The following is a 20,682-nucleotide window of genomic DNA, read 5'->3' on the forward strand; positions in this document are numbered from 1 at the left end:
TTTTTTTTAGTTTTTAGTTTTTTTAGTTTTTTACCTTTTTTTAGTTTTTTTAGTTTTTTAGCTTTTTATTTTTTTATTAGTTTTTAGTTTTTTTTGTAGTTTTTGCCTTTTTTTAGTTTTTTTAGTTTTTTAGCTTTTTTATTAGTTTTTAGTTTTTTTTGTAGTTTTTGCCTTTTTTTAGTTTTTTTATTTTTTTAGCTTTTTTTTTTATTAGTTTTTAGTTTTTTTTGTAGTTTTTGCCTTTTTTTTAGTTTTTTCAGTTTTGACGTCACCTGATCCAGTTTTTTCAGGTGACGTCACCTGATCCACAGATCCACACACAGACAACTTATTTTTATATACATAGATATATATATATATATATATATATATATATATATATATATATATATATATATAATATATATATATATATATATATATATATATATATATATATATAATGAAAAAAGAAATCACTAATGAATCAGCACCAACATAGAAATAAACATACATGATAAAAAAAAACTATATAAATAAACAAAAAAGAAAGATCGAAGGAGTAAGGAAGAATGTTTCCCTACTTTAGTAATTAATATAGATCAGTACTTGAATGAGGCCTTAACCCTACTCATCCATACAATGACATAGGTTAAACAGCATAGCCATACACAATCAACCATAAAGAATAATCCATGGACAGGCAGTCGTGTCGTAAGTAAGCATAAGTCGTCATTTACCAAATATTAAAAACAATAAAAAGACAAATGATTCAGAGGCGACAACCCAACACAAGGGCTCATTAGGAGAATACACACCTGCCTATATAATAGAAGTATGTATAATATTGATTACTATTATCAAAACCTTACACATAATATTGAATTAGTTATTTATTGTGTCTATCTCTCTTGAAATATTTTCTTGTCAGTTGTACCATTTTATGTTTTGATGTCAAATTGTTGTTTTTTGTTATTCTCAAGCTGTTTGACTGTTTTAGTAGTGATTTTTTTTTTCATTTTTTTGGCTCTAGAATACGAATTTGGTCCATCTGGACTTGCGTTAACTAATCTTTTGAAATAAATATCTTTTCCTGTATTAATTTCATGTCATTGGGAAAAGAAGAAGATATCAGGGAATGTTTAAAATGAAAAGTAAGCCTTACAGTTGTACATTATTTGGAGAGTGGGAGGAAAACTTTTTGCATTGTCTGGAGAAGTGTGAAGGGTTAAGGGATCCGAGAAATCAAATTTTTGGAGTGGATAAGGGGAATAAATCTTGGGTGGAAAAATTGTTGGGAAAAGACTGTTCTATTAGTACTAAGAATATGGCGCGAGTTATTTGTTTGGGTATAACCCATCGTGAGGGTATTATGTCACGACTTTGTTTGTTTGATTGCATTAGTGTTTTTGAATAGTTTTCTGGGCTTTAATGGTTTTGATCAAAATTTTAAATTAGATCCTTGTATTTTATTTTTATGTTGCTGTCTTATTTCTGTGGCAGTGGCTTTTCATTTTTTTTTGTGACAAATGCATTATACTATACTATTGAGTGTCACAGAAGTGTCACCAAGCTAGTCATGCTAGCGAGCACAATTTAAGATCACAAAATAAAGAGAGAAAAAACTACTTTGCTAGTCTTATTCCTCTAATATCGTTATTTGTTGATCAGTTCAGGGGGGGAGGGATAAAAGGTTGATTTCAAAAGAGCCCAAATCAAAGGGCATCTACGATATGGTCAATATAGTTTTGCTACGAAGTTTGGTTTTGGTTTTAAATTTGGTAAGAAAACTATTTGATAAGAGTTGGAAAGGGAGTTAAGTTGGAAAGTCATGTTGAAAAGGGAGTCAAGTTGGAAAGTTTGAAAGGGAAGCTGGAAAGAGATTATCATTCATAATACAGTCCCAAAACCGTTTCACAGCTCTAAAAAGTCTTTGCAAAATTGGATGCAATTATGATGGAATATAATAGTGATGCTGACTATTATACTTGAATTAGCGCTAAATGGTACACTTTGTTATTTGTTTTTTTTTTTTGTCCTATACTATAAACTAACTGTGTTTACAAGCTTTTATCTCTACTTGTTCCCTAGTTTTGAGGCTTAGAGAAGTGCACAGAAATAAACTAAGGATTTGAGTGGGATTATAGCCCAGTTTTTTTTAATCAAGCCACTTTTTTCTAAATTGTTGACTAATTCCCAAAATTAGTTGACTAATTTCCATTAGTTGATTGAATTTCCATTAGTCAAATATTAGTTGACAAAATTAGTTGACTAATTTCCCAAAGTTGTTAAAATTCCCAAAAATTAGTTGACTTCAAACTATGATGAGATGGTTTGGACGTTCAAACTCAAAGACATAAAAAAGAAAGAAAAGGAGAGCCACCCAGAGAAGCTTCATTGACACTGTTAGTCTTTTTTTCTTTTCTTTTTTTTTAATTTACCAGCAAAATCAGCTCTTTTATGGGAAAAGGTACTAAAAGAGATATTCACGCTCTGGATAGACTTTCTATAAAGTGAAAAACAAATTATATAAGAAAGTAAGCGACAGAAGAATGAGGTTGTATCTAAGGACGGTATATTTCGTATTTTTTTACTTTAATCAATTTTCTTTAGAATTTGAACTCTCTAAGTATTAGACCACAAGGGCTTCCTAAAGGAAAAGGGATAAGGTTCTCACCCCGCTTCTGTTAGAAGATGAAGAATATACAAAACAGAGGACTATTCTTTTATTTTTGTAATATTTCGCTGTTTATATTTGAAAGAAATGCCACGAAAAGGAGTTTTCGATAAAAACACACACACAACAAAAATGTAATGAAAAATCCAAGAGAACTATTAAAAAATTTAAGGGCCAGGATTTTAGATGGTAAATAAATTCTTTTAAATTTAGTAAATTTATTAACTATGCTTAGGCTGACAAATGTTATTGCAAATTTGTTCTAACTTTCAATGCTCAGAGGTTTGGCTGTATATTCCAAATATACAACTATACAAGTCTATAGAGTTGTGCCCTTTTAAAAAATGCTCATTATCCCCCCACCCCCACTGAGCTAATTAATAATTAATAGTAGGCCTAATAAAATGACTATTATCAAGCTAGTTTTTAAACTTTTGTTTTATTTTATGTTAATAAGCTAGTATGGCTACCTTTGCAGGCCCTTTTGTAACATTAAAATAAAATAAGATATTAGTTAAAAAAAAGAAGAAAAAGAAAATTTAGCTAAAACGGATGTAGATCTAACACTTCCGTATTTTGGCGCAAAAATTTTATTAAGACACAAAAAAAAACGGTCCAGGGGCTCAAAAAGCAATTTCAGCTATACACATATATATATATATATATATATATATATATATATATATATATATATATATATATATATATATATATATATATATATATATATATATATATATATATATATATATATATATATATATATATATATATATATATATATATATATATATATATATATATATATATATATATATATATATATATATATATATATATGTGTATGTGTTTTTAATGTTTGGTAAATGACGACTTATACTTACTGACGACACGACTGCCTGTCCATGGATTATTCTTTATGGTTGATTGTGTATGGCTATGCTGTTTGACCTATGTGATTGTATGGATGAGTAGGGTTAAGGCCTCATTCAAGTGCTGATCTATATTAATCACTAATGTAGGAAAATAGTCTTCCTTTTCTCATTCTGTCTTCTGTCTTCTTTTTTTTTCTTTTTTTTTAATGTGTTTGTGCTGTTGCATTGGTGATTGTTGCTGATATATATATATATATATATATATATATATATATATATATATATATATATATATATATATATATATATATTATATATATATATATATATATATATACTACTACTACTACTACTACTACTAATAACTCACTGCAGCACCAAGCCGCCTAAGGCCAACACAGCTACGCACGCTCCTCCTCCAACCTAATCTATTTAAAGCCTCCCTCTTTACACCCTCCCAGGAAGTTCCCATTTCCTTTAAATCCTTATTTATGACATCCTCCCAACCCAGACAAGGACGACCTGCTTTCCGTGTAGCCCCAGACGGTTGGCCAAAAAGGACAATCTTCGGTAATCTGTCATCCTTCATCCGTAGAACGTGGCCTAGCCATCTCAACCTTTCTTTCATTATAGCCCCAGAAAGCGGGATTGAACCACACTTTTCGTACAACCTACTGTTTGAAATACGGTCAGTCAGCCGGGAATATATATATATATATATATATATATATATATATATATATATATATATATATATATATATATATATATATATATATATATATATATATATATATATAACATAATATCTAGTAATACTACGTCAAAGAGATAAAAAAAAAATAATAAAACTAGTCTTATGTCAATAATAAAACTAGCATTAGATCGATAAAATGCAAAAAGGGGACGAAACTATGGGAACTGGTAGGAAAACAAGATGAAGAAAATAACTTAAAAGTTAAATTTTTTTAACTGTGCAACAGGTTCCTGCCATCTATACACCGGAAGAATTTTCCAATTGGTTTGATCTATTTGACAGTGTTTTATGTCCAATATTCTATTTTAAATTAGATTGCAACACTGTATGCAGGACATCAAGTATTTATTCCTTTTCAATATTTTCCAGGGGCTTAACTCACTAAGCAACGGAACTGAGAGAGCCGAGAACGGTCTTACGACGTATTCAACTGCTCTCAGTGTCACCATAGCAATAGGATGTTCTCTTCTAGTACTTAACGTTCTTATATTTGCTGGTGTTTACTATCAGAGGGATAAACAACGTATGGAAGGAAAGAGGAGGATGGAAAATGGGATTAGGAGGAATATTAGCCATGAGATAGCTGACTTGAGTGCTTCTTCAAGGATAAGAGCCAGGGATGTCAATGATATCACTACTATGCAGGTTCGTTTCTATTACCACTTGGCCTCATTAAGGATTAATTAAAAACTCTTTTATACACAGAAGTTTTTCATCAAAGGCTAAGGATGGTAGTCGCACCGGTAAATTTTTCGCAGTTCATATAGTTGACTTACCAATAAAGTGAACATACCACTCGATGCCTTTTCTTATGATCTTTACGGACAGTATAATGGCTTCTACCGCAAATTTAAATTTAAGAATTTTTTGAGCTCTTGAAAATTACGAATTTTCAATTTGAATATCAGTTATCGGTCGTTTTCGACAAAATAATACTAATTTTTCTCAGCGCCGTTTTCTTGGTCGTTTTCAATAAAATAATACTACATTTTCTCAGTACAAAAATTATTTATAATAAGGTTAGCTTAGATTAGGTTAGACCAAAAAGTGCCTAAATTGGAATTTGCGATAGAAGCGATTATAATATTTGCAAAGAACATAAAAAAAAGGCATCGAGTGGTATGCTCACTTTATTGGTAAGTCTATTACATGAACTGCGAAAAACTTGCCGGATCACCTAAGATGAGGAGAAATACAGCCATGTAATAATTCGAGCATAAGACACAGGCTACAAAAATTGCCACTAACCAAGGGGGGCGACAACCGCTTTGAATACTGCTTCAACAAGAACCCTCTTTTATTCTTTTTTTCCAGTGGATTCTGTTATATTCAAGGGTATAAGATGCTTGGGAATAGATGAAACTCTTAAATAACAAATTAGTGGTTTTTGAATCAATATCTTCGTAAATATATCACAGTTAATATTATTGACTTACCAATAAATTGGACATACCACTCATTGCCTTTTTTGTGCTCTTTACGAATACAATAATCACTTCTCTCGTAAATTCAAATTTAAGCACTTTTTGACCAAACCTAACCTAACTATATATAATTTTGGCGCCCAGAAAATATAGTATTATTTTGTCAAAAACGACCGATAACTCATGCTTTAATTGAAAATTCGTCATTTAGAGCTCAAAAAGTGCTTAAATTTAAATTTGCGGTAGAAGCGATTATTATATTCGTAAAGAGCACAAAAAAGGCATCGAGTGGTATGTTCACTTTATTGGTAAGTCAGTAATATTAACATTGATATATTTACCAATATCTTTAGCTCGACGAAGTGATCTATTTTTACATGCATTTGTAAAGAATGGATTTAAAAGAAAGAAAATATAGACATATATCCATTGCATATTAGACATATAAGAATATAGACTTATAGAATATAGACTGTATATCGGATATAAAACGAGGAATATTGATAAAAATATAGAATATAAATAATATTTAGAATAGATAATATAAAATATAGAATATGAATATAAGGATATAGACTGATATAGACTGAATTGCTATAGACATGAACCGAATAGCCTACCGATGTATAAAAACTGAAAGATTGTGCTGTGCCCAATTGTAAAATTAAAAAAAAAATATCTGGAGTTTGTTTTGTTTTCAGTATATGTAAATGACTCTTTAGCTTTTGGGTGAGGTGAGGGATTTTGAGAGGATGGTTGCCCATCTCCTGAAACTGTTATATTTTGAATATTCAGAATTTCCAAAAATAGCACATTATGCTGATGCATATACTAAAATTAGAACTTTGTTTATAAGTTTCGATTTCTCTTGATACGTGTTGCTCTTTGTTTTCAGTTTATTGCTAGAACTGTTTAATCTAGGGATCTCTTAAATGTTGGGAAGGCTGTCACTCCCTTCCAATTCCATTTGATCCCAAATCTTGTTTGTTAATTTAATGTATTAATGCTTCGAAAATGATAATCATCTCTGTATGAGTGTAGCTCTTAGATTATTTCTTGTGGGAATGGGGAGGAGGAGGGGTCTGAAAGATAAAAAACAAACATTTAAGGTTATTATTTTGACAGTTTTTAAGGGAAGCTATTCAAAAGCTTATGGATATGGACTACTCTCAAAACTCTTTTTTCTGCAAGTTCTCTTCCAAATCCAACCTTTAATAGTGCACTTAAATTATATCTGCAATAAGAGATAAGCTGTCATATTTTGTATTGAGGAGAGTTCTGTTTAATCTTGCACAGGCGAATATCCCTAAATGAGCTATCGCCCTCGAGGCAACCCTTTTTTTAGATGCCTTACAATCTCTTTGGTACCAAAATTAGCATGGTGATTCTCAGACCTTCAGATGCAAAGACACCTAACCCCTGGTTCCTACTGCTGCGTCAATCCCGTCACGGTTTTTTTTGGCGGAATAGACGCACGACAGTATGGGATGGACTTTCACAAAGAAACGCAGACTTTTGCGTCGCTGGACAAACTCTAGAAGAATTCAAATCAGCCAAAATTAGCTTTTCAATCAGCTCCATGACTTTGGTTTTTTTTTTTTTTTTTTTTTTTTTTTTTTTTTTTTTTTTTTTTTTTTTTTTTTTTTTTTTTAATCAGAACAACGCATGGGATTTGTCGTATGAGTTGAAATTATTCAACGCGTCCGACATTGCAGCAAAACGGATGGTTTTGCGTCGTTTGTCGCACGATTTGTGTCATATGTCGTATGTTACAGGATCTTGCGCGAAATCGCAGAAGTGGTAGCCAGGGTTAACATGTTTGCCAAAGAATCAAATTAGGAAGAAGATGATTATATTTGAAAATCAGGGATTTATGCCTCAAACTTACAGAAGTCCATTATATAAAATGTCCCCCTGCATTGCCGATATTGCAGGCTTAATAAAAAAAAAAATCTTCAGAAAAGACAGGCTAACTAGTAAATTCCTCTTCTTTCCTTATTCTTTTTATCTGAACGACCACTCACTTCACAGAGACTGAGAAAAATTCACCTTAAAAGGCACTTCTTAAGGGTTCAGATACCCCTCCTCCATTAAAACATCCCATAATTCTCCTTTCTAATGGACAGTGAGCAACTATACAGCACTGAATAATTCTAGAAAGCCTCAATTGAATCAACCAAGTTTATTAGCTGAAATTTCATTTTTTAAATGAAAACTCTATCCTAAGATAGAACCAGGGGGGGGCAAAAAATGCTTTTATTTTGATATCCTTGCTACTTTAAAATATAATCATGTTAACCGTTATTGTGCATGAACTGCATATACGCTTAAAAACGAATGTGCCGATGCGCATCACAATGGTTCGGAAACAGGGAAGCCAAAGAGATAGTATACAGGCACTTCTAAATTGATCAGTTTCTCAAAATTTTCTCTTCATTGAATTTTTATCTATTTAGTTCAAAATGGGGGTTTTGTTTCGCAAAATGGCAAATTAACACTTATTTCTGTGACAAACTTTTTATACCACTTAAAAACTGGGACTCCTCATCGAATGAAAACAAGCAGATTATACACTGAAGCCATATTCCTGTTTAATTACGCAGCGCTATTGTACGGCGTATGATTCGATATTACGAACTGTTTGTATGCTAGGAAACAAAGAAAATTAGGTGCGTCTTTTATGCTATTAAATAAAAAAAAATTTCTACTGAAAGTAAGGAGCAACATTAAATCTTAAAATGAACAGAAATTATTACATATATGAAGGGGATTGCCCCCTCCTAAACACCTCACTCTTTACGCTAAAGTTTCTGATTGCTTTTAAAATAGCTTCTTATTGTTCCAATTAAACGACGCTAGCGTTTCAAGAGTGGTTCTTAGAGAATCGGGACAAAATTAAAACTTTAACGCAAAGAGCGAGGTTTAGAGGAGGGGGCAAAAACCCTTCATATACGTAATAATTTCTCGTCGTTATAAGTTTCAATGCTGAACGAAAAAATCCGTTCAGCATTTCTGTTGAATTTTATATTGATTCCGAAAAAAAAAATCCCCATTTTTGCAGTTAGGAGCATGGAACCTAGAGTAGGATTTTCTGATATGCTGAATCTGATGGTGTAATTTGTGTTAAGATTCTATGACTTTTAGGGGAGATTGCCCCTTTTTTTGAAAATAAAGCAAATTTTCTTAGGCTCGTAGCCTTTAATGGGTAAGACTAAACCTTATGTAAGTTACATATTTTAAATCAGAGCAAAAAGCCAATTCTTTTGATATGTATATATTGGTATCAAAATTCAGCTTTTAGAGTTTCGGTTACTATTGAGCTGGGTCGCTCCTTACTTACAGTATGTTGCCACGAACTATTTGATGTAAACACTGACTAATTACGTTTATTCTTCTGTTCAAAGTGCATTAAAACTTTATGTCTCCATAAATACACTAAACACGCCTGACATGTTGAATAAAAAGACCAAAAGCTTAAGTGATATATTTATGGGGAATTTGGTCTCCTTTCCTTAATCTTTACAAAAAGCCATAAAACTTTTTATCCTAAAAGTTTCTCTTAGACGAACCATAAAGAAATAGCTACAGATAGGATTGACGAGGGGCTATCCACTTTTAGAATTTAGATGGAACTAATAACGAGTGCCAAGTACGGAAGAAGTGGTCCATACGTGGTCTAAAGGGTCCCATAGACAGTGCAAAAACGTGGCGCTGTGGCACAAATGGCAAAATAGTGATCATTCCTAGGTTTTTACAACTGGTTTTTCTTAGGCAGCACTTCATGGAGTGTGAACTTTTTTTTTTGGTTGGAAATTTAGGTGGATGGCTAATGATTAATCGGATAATTATATTAGTAAATTAATTAATTAGTATTTATTCATGACAATGGGCATTTTTGATATAAGCCTTTCTGCTCTTTAACGTACAAAGGAAATCCAAATAAAAATAGTTTTTGCTCCTGGACCCATCTGAAATCATTCATTCCTAAAAATCCATGATTTTGTATTGTTTCTTCGTTGTTTTAAAATAGTGAAAATTTAAGAGCAGTATTATATTTTCGTCAGTGTTTCCACTTTGAATCGTGAAAAGAAATAAGCAAAATCAATTAATTTAACCAGATTAATTTATTTAATTAATAGTAGTAGTAATAGTAGTGGTAGCTGTAGTAGTTGCAGCATTAGTAGTAGAAGTAATAGTAGTAGTAGCAGTAGTAGTAGTAGTAGTAGTAGTAGTAGTAGTAGTAGTAGTAGTAGTAGTAGTAGTAGTAGTAGTAGTAGTAGTAGTAGTAGTAGTAGTAGTAGTAGTAGTAGTAGTAGTAGTAGTAGTAGCAGTAGTAATTAAATGAAGTATAAAGGTAGTAGTTGGTAGTAGTAGCAGAAACTGAATATATATAAACGAGTTTTTTCAGCTGCGAGTATGGAGCACTTTTAAAGTTTAAAATGAACGGAAATAATTTCGTCTGAGGGGGGCTGCCTCTTTCTCAATCATTTTTCTTTACGCGAAAAGTCTGGCTTGTCACATTCTTTGAGAAATGCTGCTCAAAACAAAGTTTGAATTTGAATGAGATGTATCATCAAAGAACTTTAAGACTTTTTTTTAGGCTCATAGCTTTTTATTGGTGACATTAAACGAAATAAACTTTATCTATTTAGAATCAGCAAGAATAGCAAATTCTTTTGATACATCCATGGTTATCACAATTCTGTTTTTAGTGTTTCGGTTACTATTGCCTCGAGTTGCCCAATACTTACAGTTTGTTACCACGAACTGAGTGAAAAGTATGAAACAAATGATTTGCCATGACATTGAGACTTTGCATTTTCTCGCAAGTTCAGCAATACCTCGGAAAAGACCTCAACCTATGTTGACAAACCAGTTAATCAGGTTTTCAACTTAAATTTTTTATTATATATTTTTATATTTATTTTTATTATATTTATTTGAATTTATTTATTTTATAAATAAATTATTTAATAATAATAATAATAATAATAATAATTTAATTATATTTATTTTATATTTATTTTTTATTTATATTTATTATATATTTTTTATATTTATATTATATTATATATTATATATATATTATTATTATATTACATGTCTGACGCTTGCAGTTGTTTAATTTCAGTTTTTTTTACACTTACTTTATTGATTCAGTTCTCGAAACCACTCACAGAAGGAAGTCTTTTTGCAGAAATACTTTCCTATTAGTCTACTGGGAGAAATAATATTTGTGCTGCTCTTCAAACTGACCCTTCAAGAAAACAGTTGATGGGACTTTTTAGGCAACTGAAAACATTTACTCGCTAAAAGGGACCAGTTCAACAGAGAAGAAGACTGAAATATGTAATCTGTTAAATGAGCCAAAGGAACTTCAAGGAAGAATAAAATTTTGTCAAAAGGGCACAAGAGCAGCGACAGTTTCTTTTGGTTTAACTGGATTGAAACTTAAGATATGCGTACCCTGGGCCAGGGGGAACTTAAACACAAGAATGTCAAGTCTAGAAGTACTGTATTTAAGTCGTTAAAATTGACCACAAATATTGAAACTGGCCCAATTTGTCAAAGTCAAGGCTAGCCACGTGAGTACAAAGAAGGGTACTTTTGAAAAAGCTAACTTTTCTGATTTCCATAACATGTAATAACATGTTACATGTAACATGTAACATAATATGTAACATGTAACATAATAACATAACATAATAACATGTAACATGTAATAACATGTTCCTTTAACATGTAATAAAAAGTTTATACTAAGCTTCTGATCCAATTGTTACTACCAGCTGATCTAACTTTAATATGAAGAATTTTATCAATGTGACACAAAAACAAATGCAAGTCCTTACCCAGTGTAAAATCTAGCTAAATCCAAGCTGCATAGATAGATAGATAGATAGATTTATTTACACGAAAGCTCCAGTGGGCCATGGTGACATACACAAACAAGTGAAAAAAATACAGCAACAAACATAGACTGAAAAGACATTAAACAAATTATTTAAGTAAACATCACGATACCTCATTCCTACCCGGACGAACTTTCCAATATTATCTATACTTAAGTAACACCTACTTCTCAAAATTTCCAAAATCCAATCTCTCCCCCCAACCTTCCTACCAAATCTCTCCAAGCGCAACTCCCTCAACTCCCTAAAATCCCTTGAAAAATGATGCAAAGACTCATCCATCTCTCCACACATAGAGCAACTGTAAGGACCATCCCTCAATCTATTTCTCCCAAAATATTTCCTACGTTCTCCAAGAGGCATAAAATTCCCCCTTACATACATTACCCATTTCAAATCATCCGGAGCCAATCCCATTATTAGGTAAATTTCTTCGCCCCAGTTCTCGTTGACCTCCGCATATATCCCAAGGGACGGCGAGGTGGCCTTCTCACCTTGCCAAACCTGAACTTCCTGAGATTTTCTTGGAATTCACCTTAAGATCTGGAGACACGGAGGTATTCCCAACATGCACAGATTGAGAGCCATTGGGGTCAAGTTTGAAAGTCAAAGGGGGTAAGTGCCCCAGTCCTTCCTTCCCTTCCTATTCCCCTTGCCAGCGCTTGCCTTTTAGCTTCAAAGTAGGCTTGTTGCCCCTTTCCTGCAGTGTGACCCCTCTTTTTATGTGAGCGTTTCACTACAAAAAGTGGCATCTCTTATCCTCGCCTATCCTACTTTTTGTGGGATTGGGGGGTATTATTGACGCTGGTATTACAAAAAGGTCATGGTAATGAACTGTAGGTAATGAGTGACCCAGCTCAATGCTAACCGAAACTCTAAAAAATGGAATTCTGCTACTGATATATATGTATAAACAAGAGCTAAGAACTCATATGGCACTTGCGACGAGGCGAGAAGAGCTAAGAGCCAAGAGATCATATTGTATGAACTCTAACAAAATTCTATGAATCAATAGATTGATTTAAAAAGGAAAATATGAGGCTTAATGCCGGTCAGGATTTAAAATAAGAGCTTTGAGTCACGATGTCCTTCTAAATATCAAAATTCATTAAGATCCGATCACCCACTCGTAAGTTATAAATACGTAATTTTTTCTAATTTTTCCTCTCCCTAGCCCCCCAGATGGTCGAATCTGGGAAAACGACTTTATCAAGTCAAATTGTGCAGCTCCCTGACATGCCTATCAATTTTCATCGTCCTAGCACGTCCAGAAGCACCAAACTCGCCAAATCACTGAAACCCTCCCCCCAACTCCCCCAAAGAGAGCAATTCCAGTACGATTCTGTCAATCACGTATCAAGGACATTTGTTTATTTTATCCACCAAGCTTCATCCCGATTCCTACACTCCAAGTGTTTATCCAAGTTTTCCCCCTCCAACTCCCCCCAATGTCAAACGATCTGGTCGGGATTTGAAATAAGAGCTCTGAGACATGAATTCTTTCTAAAAATCAAATTTTATTAAGATCCGATCATCTATTCGTAAGATAAAAATACCCAAATTTTCACATTTTCCAAGAATTCCGGTTTCCCCCTCCAACTCCCCCCAACGTCACAGAATCTGGTCGGAATTTAAAATAAGAACTTTAAAGCACAAGATCCTTTTAGATATCAAATTTCATTAAGATCTGGTCACCCTTTCGTAAGTTACAAATACCTCAATTTTCAAAATAACCCCCCCCCCCCTCCAATTCCATCAAAGAGAGCAAATCCGGTCCGGTTATGTCAGTCACCTATCTTAGACAGGTTTTTATTCTTCCCATCCAGTTTCATCCTGATCTCACCGCTTTAAGTATTTTCTAAGATTTCCGGTCCCCCCAACTGCCCCCCAATTCGGCTTGATCCGGTTGAGATTTAAAATAAGAGAACTGAGTTACGAGGTCCTTCTAAATATGAAGTTCCTTGAAGATCCGATCACTCCTTCGTAAGTTAAAAATACGTCATTTTTCTTATTTTTCAGAATTAACCCCCCCCCCCATTAGATCGGATCCGTTCCAATTATGTAAATCACGTATGTAAGACTTCTGCTTATTTTTCCCACCAAGTTTCATCCCGATCCCTGCAATCTAAGCGTTTTCCATGATTTTAGGTTCCCCCACCCCAAACTTCCCCCAACGTCACCAGATCCAGTCAGGATCTAATATAAGAGCTTTGAGACACAATATCCCTCTAAATATCAAATTTCATTGAGATCCGATAACCCGTTCGTAAGTTAAAAATACCTCATTTTTTCTAATTTTTCAGAATTAACCCCTCCCCCAACTACCCCAAAGAGATCGGATCCGTTCTGGCTATGTCAATCATGTATCTAGTACTCGTGATTATTTTTTCCACCAAGTTTCATCCCATTCCCTCCACTCTAAGTGTTTTTCAAGTTTTAGGTGTCCCCCTCCCAACTCCCCCCTCCTATGTCACCAGATCTGGTCGGGTTTAAAATAAGAGCTCTGAGCCACGATATCCTTCTAAATATCAAATTTCATTGAGATCCGATCACCCATTCGTAAGTTAAAAAAAACCTCATTTTTTCTAATTTTTCGGAAATAACCCCCCCCCCCCCCCAACTATCCCAAAGAGAGCGGATCCGTTCCGTTTATTTCAATCATGTATCTAACACTTGTGTTAATTTTTCCCACCAAGTTTCATCCCAATCCCTCCACTCTAAGTGTTTTCCAAGTTTCAGGTTTTCCCCTCCCAACTCCCCCCCCCCCAATGTCATCAGATCCGGTCAGGATTTAAAACAAGAGCTCTAAGACACGATATCCTTCTAAACATCAAATTTCATTGAGATCTGATCACCCGTTCGTAAGTTAAAAATACCTCATTTTTTCTAATTTTTCAGAATTACCCCCCCAACCACCCCAAAGAGAGCAGATCCGTTCCGATTATGTCAATCATGTACCTGGGACTTATGCTTATTTTTCCCATCAAGTTTCATCCCAATCCCTCCACTCTAAGTGTTTTCCAAGATTTTAGGTTTCCCCCCTCCAACTCCCCCCAATGTCATCAGATCCGGTCGGGATTTAAAATAAGAGCTCTGAGACACAATGTCATTCCAAACATCAAATTTCATTAAGATCCCATCACCCATTCATAAGTTAAAAATACTTCATTTTTTCTATTTTTCCGAATTAACCGGCCCCCCACTCCCCCCCCCCAGATGGTCAAATTTGGAAAACGACTATTTCTAATTTAAGCTGGTCCCGTCCCTGATACGCCTGCCAAATTTCATCGTCCAAGCTTACCTGGAAGTGCCTAAAGTAGCAAAACCGGGACCGACAGACCGACAGACAGACCGACAGACAGACAGACCGACAGAATTGGCGATTGCTATATGTCACTTGGTTAATACCAAGTGCCATAAAAATAGCTATCAGGCTGATTTCAAATATATAAGTGTTATAAAGTTTAGCCTTGCCCATTAAAGGCTAAGAGCCCGAGAAAATTTGCCTGATTTTCAAAAAAGTGGGACACATCACCTAGAAGTCCTAGAATTCGAATCAAAATCATACCATCAGGTTCAGCGTATCAGAAAACCCAACTGTAGAGGCTTCTAGCTTCTATCAGCAAAAGTATGGAATTTTATATTTTTGTATCGTGAGAAGGCTCATTAGAACGGACTTTAATAGCTATAGTGCCCCTTTTAAGTGACCAAAAAGACAGGAGGGCAACTAGGCCTCCTCCCACAAAGGGGGTCATATAATATGACCCCCTTCCCACAGCCCAAGGGAGAGGTCTTTAAGTTACAACGTTCAATTGTTGACGCATATTTTTAGTTATTTGGAAGCATGTATAAATTTTCATATAGGGGAGACAAAGTTTATTCTTGGGGTTTTCCACGGGTTAATTTTCCATGGAGAGGGAAGTTTCCAGGGGGTGAACTTATAAGGGGAAATTATTCACTGGGGGAATTTGCCAAAATTTCTAAACAAATTCTTTTTTATATGTCTTGCTTCCTCATTTCTCTCTTTAATTTTACACGGCGAGTTGTTAAGGGTAATTGTCGGTGGTAAATTTTCATTGGGATTGAATTGTATATGCGAGGGGGAATTTCCCTTTCCCTTCGTTTTTTCTACTGAAAGTTAGGAGTAACATTAAAGCTTAAAACGAAAAGAAATGATTATCCTGTTGGGATAATATTGTTATAGTTTTGTTTTAAAAAAAGAAGAAAATAAATTAGGTTGCCAAAACTAATAAATTCTGCTACTACTACTAACAATCACCGCAGGATCAAGCCACCTAAGGCCAACACAGCTACCCACGCTCCTCCTACATCTCAATCTGTTCAAAACTACCCTCTTGTCACGAACTCAGGAAGTTCCCATTTCCCTTAAATCTTTATGACATCCTCCCAACCCAACTACAGACAACCCGCTTTTTGTTTAGCCCTAAACGGTTGATCCAAAAGGACAATCTTCGGCATTCTGTCATCCTTCATCCGCAGAATGTGCCTTAGTCATCTTAATCTTTTTTTCCTTGTAGCCCTAGAAAGCGAGATTGAACCATACTTTTCATACAGACTACTGTTTGAAATATGGTCAATCAGCCGGGTACCCATAACAATCCGAGTGCAATTTCTCTGGAAAACATCTAGTAAATCTTCATCCGCTTTTCGGAGCACCCGTGCTTCAGAACCACATTTGACCATGGTCATCACTGTAGCTCCAATATTCTAATCTTGGTTTGCAGAATTATCTTCCTATTCTTCCAAAAAACTTTAACTGTGAAAAAAAAACACCTTGAAAAACTATTGATTACTTTTCAAAATAAAGTTTTTAAAATTAAATGGCATGAGTAAAGTCAAAAAAATTTATTTCCTCCCTGTTTTCTGTTTAGGTGTTGCCTTTTTGAGAGGAATTATCTTTCTATATGTTTTATGCCTGTATCAATTTCTCTAAATAGGTTGCTCATATTGACTCCGTGCGATTTTTTTTAACATATTTAAAAGCAGATTGGAAGATAGAAGCAAATTCCCTCTCTTCAAGAGCGTCGTCTCAGTTTGATCCTTGAATTTGGCCAATATCTTCTCAGAAGTGATAAATACAGATCGATACTACCACCAGTTTTAGTGAAACATCGAAGTACTAGGTTGAAGAAAATACAGATTAGCAGCACCTCCTTCACGCACAAATCGTTTTTCCAACTCATTCATCCCTTCCTTTGTATCAAAGTATAACAATTTTTGATTTTATCCTATTAGTCTTCTGATTTTTTTTTGTCGTTTGATTTAATCCTTTTTTTGTAAGCACAAGCGCCATTTAGTTTTATGACTACGAGAGATTGTGCAAATAAAACCGATTCTATTCGATTCTATTTTCTGTATTGGTAAAAACTGCTACTCTGGGTTACGGTATTTTCAAAGATATTATCTGTCTATTATTTTTAATATGATTATTTTTAGTAGTATTTGGGATATTGATTTATATACCTATCATGCTTTTTGTATAACTCCATCTATTGATACTTTACATTCAATATGTGTTTGAGTATATATATTTTTTTTACAGTTGGAAGCATCAAAACCATATACTCACATTCCACTAAAAGGACTATCTCATTCAATGGAGTCGTTAGACATGAAACCAGCAGCCCCCCTCCAATTTGCCGATATTATCACACCTCTTCAATCTTATGGAACGCTGCCAAAAACACAGCAGCCAAAAGAGATAAGTGTTATGACACTCCCACGTTCACGGACGCAAAATTCCCTAAGGAACTGTGGAAAAGTAGTTTCTATTGGAAGTACAAGTGAAGATAGTGACAGACGAACATTGAAGAATTTAAAGCAGTCTAAGGAAATTGAAACTTCTAATATGAATGAACTACGAGTATAAATTAAAACAAAAGTGTTTATTTTTTATATAATTTATAAATCGGAGAAAATAATTATGTGAGACGGAACTATATGCAGAGTCGTAATGATATAAAAACGGTGTTGCCAGACAACTGAAGAAAAAGTGTATCGCAAAGAATCACAAGTGTATTAAAAATGGACGCGCAGAATTAAAAAGAAACTATAAACGTTAATATGAATGAACTAATATGAATTAATCAAAAGTGATTATTTTCAACAGAATCTGTTATTAAGAAATAAAATTATGTAGAACTATATAATACAAATAATGCTCATCGCATAATATCTGTGTTGTCGTTGTAGAATTAAAAGAATATTTAGTGGCAGATGGACATGTAGAATTCAAGGCAAAAAGAATCAAAGATGTTTGAGTGATATAAAGATGCAAAGATGAAGAATAAGCCAAGACAAATAGTTTGAGTGAGACGTAAAGTTTGTTGATGAATGAACTAAGAGTATGAATTAAACATAGGTGTTTTTTAATAGAATCCAAAAATTCATGAACAAATTATGTGGACTGAAACACCATGAAGAATGGCCAAGGGATAATAACAGCGTTGCCAGAAAACTACAGAAAACAGTTTAGAATAGAATTCCAACGGAAATTAGTGAAAGATAAAAACGAAGAACTCAAGACAAAACCAATCTTAAAAGTTTAGCACGAATAAAATACAACTATGAATTAAGCAAAAGTGTTTATTTCTTATGAAATCTGTCAACTAGAGAAACTTTATGTTTGTTGTTTAATGAACTGTGTTTGTTGATGAACGAACTAAGAGTATGAATTAAACATAGGTGTTTTTTAATAGAATCTAAAAATTCATGAACAAATTATGCGGATTGAAACACCATGAAGAATGGCCAAGGGATAATAACAGCGTTGCCAGAAAACTACAGAATAACAGTTTAGAATAGAATTCCAACGGAAATTAGTGAAAGATGAAAACGATGAACTCAAGACAAAACCAATCTTAAAAGTTTAGCACGAATAAAATACAACTATGAATTAAGCAAAAGTGTTTATTTCTTATGAAATCTGTCAACTAGAGAAACTTTATGTTTGTTGTTTAATGAACTTTGTTTGTTGATGAATGAACTAAGAGTATGAATGAAAGATGGATGTTTTTTAACAGAATCAAAAAAATTCAAGAACAAATTATTTGGATTGAAACACCATGAAGAATGGCCAAGGGATAATACCAGCGTTGCCAGAAAACTACAGAATAACAGTTTAGAATAGAATTCCGACGGAAATTAGTGAAAGATAAAAACGAAGAACTCAAGACAAAATCAATCTTAAAAGTTTAGCACGAATAAAATACAACTATGAATTCAGCAAAATTGTTTATTTCTTATGAAATCTGTCAACTAGAGAAACTTTATGTGGAAGAAAAAATAAGACAAATGATCATAGCGTAGTAACAGTGTTGTCAGAAAACGGCAGGAAAGTGGTACGGAGTTATAAGTATATTTAGCAACAGATGGACACGAAAAAATCACAGCAAAAGGAAACTATATCATGAATGAAATAAGAGTGGTTACTAAACAAAACTATTTATTTTCTTACAAAATATATAGATTAGGTTTTAGTTAGGAAAAAAACAAAGAAAAAATTAGATTTAGTAAAACCATACGAAAAATGCTTGAAATATAAATACGGTGTTCCCAGAAAACTTCAGAAAAGTAATATTGCACAAAATTACAACTGTATTTACTAACGGATGAACCTGAAGATTCCAAAGCTAAAGGAAACTAAGACGTTTAACATGAATCGAACTACTAATATGAATTAAACGGAACTGTGCAGTTCTATGCTAAATATAACAAAAGAAAAACTTATGCAGATTAAATTAAGGCAATGGGTATTCACGGTATAATAACAACATTATTAGAAAACTGAAGAAAAATGGATTATAAGAAGAATTACAAGTATACACAGTGACAGAACGATATGAAAAACTCAAAGAAAAGGAAAATGAACCTTCTGACATGAATAGACTACGAGAATGAAACAAAGCCTATAGTCGATATAAGGCCTATGAGTACAAGGAAAGCTTTGTAGAGTAAAAAAATGCAAAACTTTCTGGTTTGGTTAGGGTGGGCAGAAGAATGTAAAAAAGGTACACCAAGCAGAATTCAAACCCAGCTAAATGACAGAGCGACACCAGGAAATTTAAAGGGGAAAGTATGGAATACAATATCATTCAGAATGAATGAATTAAAAGTATAACTTAATTAAAAGTATGTATTTTTATATCAAATTACTGAACGAAGTAACATGAATACTGGCCACTACTAATTTACAATACTGTCATAAAATTGCTCAAAGAAAGATCCTGTTACATTGCAAGTCAATTCAGAATCAAGGAATTCAAAGCTAGCTAAGGTGGATGTAAAGAACGTCTCGAACGCTTAGTGTGAACCAACTGCGAGGACTCGAACAACAGAACTGAACCAACTGACCGAGTCAACTGAACCAAAATTTAGTGTGAACCAACTGCGAGGGCTCAAACCAACTGAACGAGCCAACTGAACCAACATTTAGTGTGAACCAACTGCGAAGACGAGTAATCAGTCCACAGAACTGAAGCAGAATAATACGTGTACAGTTCGTAAACAAGAAAAACAATTCAGAAAGAAAATCAGAAAAAATTCAGTCGAAGATTCACAATGTGTTAAAAAAATAGACTTTGGTAAGGATATGATTCTAGAAATGCGGTGAGCAAAGTGGTCGACCAACACAGAAATAAAAGCAATTTAGAGAGCCTTTGACGTTTAACGTCAAATAGCCTTTGAATTTACGTCCTTTGAATTTAACAGCCTTTGAATTAACTATGTATTTATACATAATGTGAAGGAGTCAAGAAATCTATCAATAAGATCATCCAAATTACATCAGAATACCAGTAAGAAAAATTAATCTTTTAAAAACTCAACCAAAGAATCGTCATTGGGGTTAATCTCTGTGAAAAATTGGTTTTGTTCCTGGCACTTTGAGGTTTTGCAGAAATCCATCAAATCGTCAATAATTTTTCGAGCCGTTGCAATTATCTAAGAAATTGTTAATTTAACGAAGGGCACATTTTATCTAAGAAATTGTGCCCGATAAATCTTATTACATTTAAGATTCACTATGGACTAATACCGT

The 20,682-nt window shown here is 33.5% G+C and overlaps 1 protein-coding gene across 1 annotated transcript in view; it reads left to right on the plus strand.

Moving 5' to 3' along the window:
* Positions 1 to 20,358, plus strand: part of LOC136037338 (neuroligin-1-like) — a 228,532-nt gene extending 208,174 nt beyond the window's left edge. Inside the window, exons 9-10 of the mRNA XM_065720009.1 lie at positions 4,658 to 4,933; positions 17,188 to 20,358. Of these exons, the coding sequence (XP_065576081.1) occupies positions 4,658 to 4,933; positions 17,188 to 17,514 (603 nt within the window). The 3' untranslated portion in view covers positions 17,515 to 20,358. The remainder of the gene's footprint in view (positions 1 to 4,657; positions 4,934 to 17,187) is intronic.
* Positions 20,359 to 20,682: the final 324 nt, after the last annotated feature.

Source organism: Artemia franciscana, chromosome 16 (assembly GCF_032884065.1).
Source record: "Artemia franciscana chromosome 16, ASM3288406v1, whole genome shotgun sequence".
Lineage (NCBI taxonomy): Eukaryota > Metazoa > Arthropoda > Branchiopoda > Anostraca > Artemiidae > Artemia > Artemia franciscana.